This window comes from Poecilia latipinna, unplaced genomic scaffold (genome assembly GCF_001443285.1).
Source record: "Poecilia latipinna isolate Pla-1442-1.1 unplaced genomic scaffold, P_latipinna-1.0 Scaffold2519, whole genome shotgun sequence".
Classification (NCBI taxonomy): Eukaryota; Metazoa; Chordata; class Actinopteri; order Cyprinodontiformes; family Poeciliidae; genus Poecilia; species Poecilia latipinna.
In genome coordinates, this window is record NW_015115135.1 from 21,407 (window position 1) to 29,632 (window position 8,226).

The 8,226-nt window shown below is 38.1% G+C and overlaps 1 protein-coding gene across 1 annotated transcript; it reads left to right on the top strand.

The window, feature by feature from the left end:
- On the top strand, positions 1 to 6,749 carry p2rx3a (purinergic receptor P2X, ligand-gated ion channel, 3a). The gene is made up of 12 exons (XM_015020010.1): positions 1 to 392; positions 1,260 to 1,395; positions 1,494 to 1,565; positions 1,949 to 2,018; positions 2,491 to 2,575; positions 2,723 to 2,800; positions 2,922 to 3,054; positions 3,393 to 3,529; positions 3,629 to 3,722; positions 4,723 to 4,788; positions 4,876 to 4,953; positions 5,731 to 6,749. The coding sequence occupies exons 1-12, from the start codon at positions 259 to 261 to the stop codon at positions 5,848 to 5,850; spliced, it is 1,203 nt and encodes a 400-aa protein (XP_014875496.1). The 5' UTR covers positions 1 to 258; the 3' UTR covers positions 5,851 to 6,749.
- The last annotated feature ends 1,477 nt before the right edge of the window (positions 6,750 to 8,226 follow it).

An 8,226-nucleotide genomic window follows, 5' to 3' on the forward strand; every position in this document is an offset into this window, starting at 1 on the left:
GATTTGTGGTGAAGAAGGAAATAGGCATCCTCCTCTCGCTCCTTTGAGTAAAGAGGGTGAGGTCTGACTTATGTCATTAACCAATGACACAGAGGGGAGAGACTGATTTTCAGAGAAGAAGACAAGCCAAGCAGAGACACTCTGTGAAGATTTATTGTCCAAACCAGGAGAGAGTTTCCCTGATTTTCAAAGGTTTAGGCTGAAGGCCTGGAGAAAAGGTGGACTTTTTCTTTCTCTGAAAAAAGGATTTCTGCAGCCATGACTTCAGCTCTGTGTAGCTGCATGACCAGCGTCCTGACCTACGAAACCTACAAGTCCGTGGTGGTGAGGAGCTGGCCTTTAGGGATCATGTATCGTCTGGCGCAGCTAATCATCATCTCGTATTTTGTTGGGTCAGTAATTTGTTTGTTTTTTTAAATATGTTTATTTAAGTTGCAGTTTATGCATGAGCTAAAATTGATTCATTCCAGATATTTTGAAATCCTTTTCTATTCATCTTGAAGCCTGAAACCTCCATTATTTGGCATGTACTTCTGAGGATAGTTTTTCACATGTCCACTCAGGTGGGCAAGATGTGTTTAAGACTGAAAAATTTATATAAAAACACCAGAACTTAATGTCATACAATTTTCTAAAGTATGTAACAAAAAGCTTGTGTTGCTCTCTACATACTGCTGCCAATTGTAAATTTAGAAGATTAATACTTTTGCACATAGGATTAGGATAAGGTTGGTTTGGACGGCTTCTTCACCAATTATTTTATAAATTATTACTTAACAACTGCGATTTGTATCCACTCTGGTTTCTGATTCTGTCTCGAAATTGTACTTTGTTTTTGTGTCGTTCTACCTCAAAAAAGATATTGCTTTAATTTCTTTTTATTTGGGAGAAATACATACAAATTTGTTTTTGTTTTTTTTGTGTGTGTGTGTTTATTGTGTTAAAGTATTTTGTAGACAAATCTAAACTTTGTCCAAATTCTATCGTGGTTTTAACAAAAATTATTCAAAGGAGAAACCACAAGAACACCTACAGGTCAGAAGTTTGATATCAAACCTTTCCTTTTCTGGGATGCATCTGGATTATCGCCGAAACAATCGTTATTACTTTTATTATCAACATTTTCCACATTAAACTGATATTCTTGCCTAAAAACCTAGATATCTGCAAAGGTTTTGGTTGAGTGGTTTTAGAGGTAAGATCTGAATCTGAGCTCAGTCTCAGCTCAGGATTTTTGTGTCGTTTCCTTTGCCCTGCAGCTACGTCTTCCTCTATGAAAAAGCTTACCAGGTGGCCGACACAAACATCGAGTCCTCAGTCACAACAAAAGTGAAAGGATTTGGCAAACTTGACAACGCTGTGATGGACGTAGCTGATTATATCTACCCTCCTCAGGTGTGTAACACAAAACTACACATTTAAACACCTTTAAAAACAGAAACTCATACTCAGTTTATGCTTTCATAACAAATACATGCTGCGGTGTGTTTCAGGGCGAAGGCACGTTTAGCATCATTACTAAAATCATAGAGACGGACAACCAGTTCCAAGGAAGATGTCCAGAGGTTTGGAACATTTCAGACATGTATTTTCCCAACTTGGATAAAGCTTTAATTTATTTAGCATATTTAAATCCTTCGTGATTGTAATTAAACACACATCATGTAAGGAGTCATGTAACAAAATCTGTAAATATACAGATGACACACTAAAAACATGAGGATTTCTGCAAATAAATCGATCCACCTACAGCTTATGTCTCAAATTACAGACCAGATGCTGGTGAAGCTTTATGCAGTAAAACACACCTGTCTGAGCACATTGCTTCATCTCATAGAAATCATTTTTGCGTGCTTCTTGCTGTTATTTGTGTACCCAGAAAAATTTAGCTTTGTCATAAAATGTCTTCTGGATTTTTAAACTTGTTTTGTCTCTATCTTTATTTCAGTCTGAGAAAGAGTTTAATTGCAGCTCAAATGCAGACTGTATACAGCATCTTGGCTCTGTTCAAGCTGACGGTGAGTACAACCTTTAAGGATTGTGGGATCCTTGGTCTGTGAGGGCATTCACACGCCTCATGTCCTCCATGTCTTACACTGCATGCCTTACGTGATGTATTCGTGCCATTCCACGTCCATCGTTTCCAATACCCAAATGAAACCCCCTATCAAATTTACTCAGATTGTTGTAATGCAGTTTTGTTCATCTGCTAGGATTCCTTTGTATCTGTTGTCACTTACCTTTAGATGGTACAGTTACTGCCTGTAACACCAAGGCTCAACTCAAAATGACCCCGCTTATGGGCTCCGGTGTCCATTCTGGAAGAAATCATGTAACAATTGTTCTTGTATACACACACGCACACACACACACATGCACACGCACACACACGCACACACACGCACACCCACACGCTCGCACTTGTAGAAGTGTCTTCTAAAAATGATTAGACAATGTCAAATTGATAACCAATTTTATTTTCTTCAAAAGGTATGATTACTGGTGAATGCAACACAACTGCTGGTTACTGTGAGATTGAAGGATGGTGTCCAGCAGAGGATGACAAAGTGAAAATGTGAGATTAGGCCACACGAAGGTCCACACACACACAAGCACATACACACACACACACCTACGCACACACGCACACACACACACACGGGTGAAGACTTACTTGTAATGTTTCTGTCACTTAAGATGTTAATATTATCACCATCTCCAGGAAACCAATGCCCGAGTTTGTGAACTTCACCATTTACATCAAAAACAGCATTCGTTTCCCCCTCTTCAACGTCACCAGGTGGGTCATTCACAAACAAACATCTTCTTAACTTAAATCAGATTAAGGGTCAAGCAGAAGTGTAAGTAGTTTCAGGAATTAACTTTTTTCATGTTTTTATCATAAACTTTTTATTTTTCAGAGGAAATTTTAATTCAACGAAAGATACTAAGACTTGCAAGTATGACAAGATCGAAGATCCGTTCTGTCCCATCTTTCAAGTGGATTATATTCTGAATGAAACTCGGCAGAATGTGACTACGCTGGCAGACATGGTCTCACTTTTCCTACTGTTTAAATTGTCCTTAATTTTCAGAGTTAAGTGTTGTTGATAAAGAAAACTGTATTAAAAGAAAGCAATATAAACACAAAAGTCATAAGCTGTTGCTGTGGTGAAGATGTACTCAAGAGCAGACAGTACAGTTTGTACAGAAATGAAGGACAAAACATATTGCAGTCAAAAGCCAGTATTGTATTACATTTATGTAATACTGTATCCTAATTAAAAGGGATCTAGTCATGCAAGCAGTTTTGGACTACAGCGTAGATTTTGAACTGCACAGGTTCAGGATTTACAGCTTTTGAGCTTTGATGTTTACTTTATATTTGACAGGGTGGTGAAATAGGAATAATCATACAGTGGAGATGTAACCTGGACCATGATGTCAACTTCTGCGTTCCTAAGTACTCTTTCTCTCAACTGGATGCTCCGTTTCAAAATGCCAAACTCTCCAAAGGTTACAACTTCAGGTAGGTTATAGTACTCAGTAGTTGTTGTTTATTTTTTTGTTTGTTTGTTTGTTTTTTCACTTTGCTTTTTCTTAAACATATTTTTGTCATTGAATCCAGATTTGCCAAATACTACAAGACAGAGGATGGAACTGATTATCGGCGTCTTCACAAAGCATTTGCAATTCGTTTTGATGTTATCGTGACCGGCACTGTAAGTTACCTGGTTTGTTTTAAGATATGCAACAATGTGAGCCATCAAATGGTTTTACAAAACTTTCTTAAGGCCCATTAAGAGTTTTTTCTTAAAACCCTCTCTAGCTTCTTCTCTCACCCAAATATTTTCCTTGCCCACCAATAAAGCCGCTGTCCGTTTGGTCATCCTGTGCCTGTCTGCTGCTTGGAAAGTCCACAAGAACAAGCAAGACCTACATCACCTCTTCTTCAGTTTGAGTCCGGTCAAGTGTCCAAGACATAACAAGACAAGTTTAACGATAGAATTAAAAAATAAATCATCAACCTTTGTCCTAAAGTGACCTGACATCAAGTACTTGTGCTTGTTAGTAATATCCTATTCCTATCAAAGAAATCCAATAAGAAAACCTTGTCTGGATTCCGATGTGGAAGTCTGTTTCTCTCAATTACATCCTGTAGGCTGCCACAAAATTGCCAGCTTGGGCACAGGAGAATTCACAGATGACATCCGAATCCAGAGACTCAAAGACCGGATGATCTGAATCGGAGCTTGGTACATAAAAAGAGGCAACATTCAAAACCTTCCCTCTTGTTATTTGAAGCCACACAGACTTGGCTCTTTAACTCACAGGGAAGAACTCCAACACCAGGGCATTCAGCCGGGGGCTTGATAGTATCTCTATACCACTGCATGTCGTAAGAGAGTCTCCAGTCCCTCTCCAGAGCCCAAGCTGTGCGTGGAAGTGAGTTTAGTTATATCTTACTGGTACCAGTTGAGCTCACACTCCAGCTCAGGCTCCTGCTGAGTCAACCCAATCCAATCGATCACCGGATGCTCAGTGCCAAGATCCCTCTCCCAACTCTGACTCTACAGGGGGATTTCCTACTGTCATCAAGAGTTAAATGAATGTTTAGCATTCAGACTGTACCTTTTTAACTTAAAAAAATATATATATAACAAGATCAAAAAACACTGTTAAAACAGATTAACTTTGTGCCGATCTCTCTTGTTCTTCCAGGCAAGAAAGTTCAGCTTAATTCCAACAGTGATCAATGTGATCACAGCTGTCACCTCAGTGGGGATGGTATGAACTATGTGATATTCTGAGGATAGAATAGAATATTCCTGTAAACGCCAGTGGTTTTAACATGTTTTCATTCTGTATTGGCAGGGTACGGTTCTCTGTGATCTCATCTTACTGCATTGTTCGAAAAGAGCACAGTACTATAAAGAAAAGAAGTATGAGGAGGTACTATGTGTTTGAAATGCAGTAAAGTAATAATGAAAAGTGAAGAAGTGTAAAAAAAATAATATTTTTAAAGATTATGAGCTTGTTGCCTTTAAACCAGCAATGAATCTCAAAGGCAAACTTGAATTCAGTTGTTTAGGAAACATCACAGGTAGACTGGCTACACTTATCTTTCGTAGATATAAGTTGGGTAAAATTGTTCTATCTCTTCATAGGATATGAGGCATATTTGATAATGTGAAGTCATGTCATGGTCAGTATTTATCTGATGATAATTTGCAGCATTGAGGACAATTATCCTCAGCAAAATCCCAAGTCCATGTGTAGAAATGTAACTATAAAACTGTAACTTGCTGCATGTTGAGACAAATCATTGTGTCCCATTCAATCGTTTTGGTAAACACCCATTTCAGTAACAGTTGGAGGTTCATCAGTCCATTAGCGGCGATTTTTTTAGTCGCAGTTGATTCGTGTAGTCTTTATCACGAAGCACTTAGAGAGAAGAAGCTAAAGTAGGTGAAAGGTCAAGCTGTGGTTGAACCATGCCGTGTAAGTGATCATGAATTCAAAGACCTTTTTCTCATTCTAGAAATGCATTAGTTTTGTTTCAAACAAATTAATGCATTTCAGTGGAGTGTTTTTGTAGTTTATCATAGATTTCCCGAAAAAGCCGAATTTGCACAGATCAACGCTGTTTTAAAGGCAAATGACGTTAATTTGACTCGGATTTGTCTGTGTTTGTGGTGTGGTGTGTTTCTAATCGCCTTATCCACTCAGGTGTCAGAAGAACAGATTAATGAATCCCTCACTCCAAAACCAGGAAGCCAGCTGTCAGTCAGACGAGGAAACAGCAGCTGCAATGACTCTGGAGCCATATCCCTCTCCACCAATTTTTGATGATAGGAATCTGAAAGAAACTGGACAAACCTCAATAGTTTTTCTCTCTTCACCCTTGTAACACATTCTTACCATTTTCTCCAGCGGTCAGGATTTCATAGGTGGTTGTAGGTTTATTAGGGCGGGTAAAATTGATCAACATTCCCTTCAACTTTAGTTAGCGACAAATCAAAATCGTTTTTTTTTTTTGTTTGTTTTTTGTTTTTTTTTTGCAATGTACAATTTTGAACTCAGAGAAGGAGAATTGTAGAAGCTTTTTGAAAGTTTTCTACACATAGCAATATGAAAAGTTGCTAATGTTTTCAACCTCCCACGGGTTGCCATGACAACCAGCTTTTGCCGCAATGACAGCTACTCCTAAGTCAAAAGCACAGGAAAAAGGGACATTTTTATTCGCAAAATAACTACAGCTCATTCAGGCTGGATGGAGAATATGCTGGAATAGCAATCTTCAGTCCCTGCCACAGATTCATGTGTGGGCTTTGATCACTTTTCTTCAAGCAGACTGTCAGTTTGGTTGAATTAAGTTGCACATCTATGGCTTCTGTTTACTAATCATGCGACTTCTGAAGGCAAGAAATCGTGTCAGATTTTCTTTGTGCTGATCCCAGTAAAACACATAAAAGTTTGTGGTTGTAACAGGACTAACGCGAAACATTTGAGGGCGTATGAATATTTTGAAAATCTGAATCATAGGATGTGAATGAGTGTAAAATGGCCATCAGTTCATCAGTTTCTTAAGTCCTTTTAGGTACAATAATGTATCGCATTTTGTGTGATTATATAATTTTAAAAAATCATATTTTGTTTGTCATTTTCAGCTTAGAAGTTTATTTGTTTTCTTGCAATACAACAAAATGTTTGTGATCTCAAATAAAGACTTAATGTGTCTTACTGTACAGATCCAGTAATCCACATCATTGAAAAGGACTGTGGGATATGTGTGTGTGTGTGTGTGTGTGTGTGTGTGTGTGTGTGTGTGTGTGTGTGTGTGTGTGTGTGTGTGTGTGTGTGTGTGTGCGTGTGTGTGTGTGTGTGTTGTGTGGCTTGAGGCTTGCAAATTGGCCATAATTGCTGCACTTCAGGGTCAATATGAGATGTTTCCTGTGCACACTAATGGACAGACGCTGTTAATATCTGGGAGGGACTTTAGAGGTAAAAAAAAAAAACACCATTACACTCGTTTCTTTCATTATTTCCCAGCTTTACCCCTACATACTTACTTTTCATACAGTAAGTTATGTACTTTGGCATTTTCTCAGTTCTCAGTTAATGCATCATAAATTAATATCATTTCCACTCCTCTCTCTCCACTGCCTATTTTTTATTATATTTTTTACCATTATTTATCAATACCATCAGAGATCTAAAAACCTTAGTGAGTCTTGGGTTATGTCAGTCAGTTTTCTGAGAGGTTTTCTTCAGGGAGAGCCAGGATAGAAGTTAACACCAAAGTTTTCCCATCCAGGATATGCATCACACTTCTTGCTTTCTTTTTTTTAAATCCAATATCCTTAATTTCTATCATTTGTAACATGTTGTGATAACAAAAGAACATGAAGAATTGTTTGTTCAGTCATCTTGCTATAAAGTGGGGGCTATGCCATAGCAGGCCATGATCTTGACCAAGATTAGTCACAATTCCTTGGTCAGTATTAATTTGACTTAAATTTCAATAAAAACAAGAACATTTAAAGTTTTATACCCATTACACACAATTTTCATTGTATGGTTAACTGCTCTTGACTTTTGCTGTAAACAAGAACCCAGCTGCTCCAGCTGAAGCTTCAAAACTGTATCAGATTTCTTATTTTTCCCAGTGATTTGGTCTAAAGTGGCAGATCGTATCAGATTATAAACCTTTCTATTACTTTTCTCAATTCAGAGGTTTTCCAAAAATATTCACTCCTTGTTACCTTGAGCCCTTTTTATTGTAGCTGCAAATTTTAATATGCCATCATATCCCATGTTTTGAATTTCTGACAGCGAGTGTTTCAACCCCACATCTGGAAGTAATAGGACATAGATGCAAATATACATGGCATCACACTGTAAGACTCGTATTATGTCCATGCAATTGTTGATAAGTTATTTTCCTTGCAGGATGAAAACACTCCTGGCCCGAAAACTTCACTTTGGAAGCAAATGGCTGAGTTGCACAGATGCTGATTAGAATAATTATCATTATCTTAATCTGATAAGGTTTCCCTCTCTTGGCAGTGAGTTGCTCTGGCTGTCTGGTTGAGAATCATGGCAGACAGACAGGATATGTGTGGGAGTCAGGAGCAGAGACATTAGATCAGACAACAATCAGGTGCTGACCAGTAGGAGAATAATGGAGAACAACACACAACAACTCTGCAAGGACAGCAGAAA

Coding starts and splice junctions, on each gene's coding strand:
- p2rx3a (XM_015020010.1), top strand. CDS start 259: ATGACTTCAGCTCTGTGTAGCTGCATGACCAGCGTCCTGACCTACGAA. Junction 1,566..1,948: donor TCCAAGGAAGATGTCCAGAG/GTTTGGAACATT, acceptor TCTTTATTTCAG/TCTGAGAAAGAGTTTAATTG. Junction 3,723..4,722: donor ATGTTATCGTGACCGGCACT/GTAAGTTACCTG, acceptor TTGTTCTTCCAG/GCAAGAAAGTTCAGCTTAAT.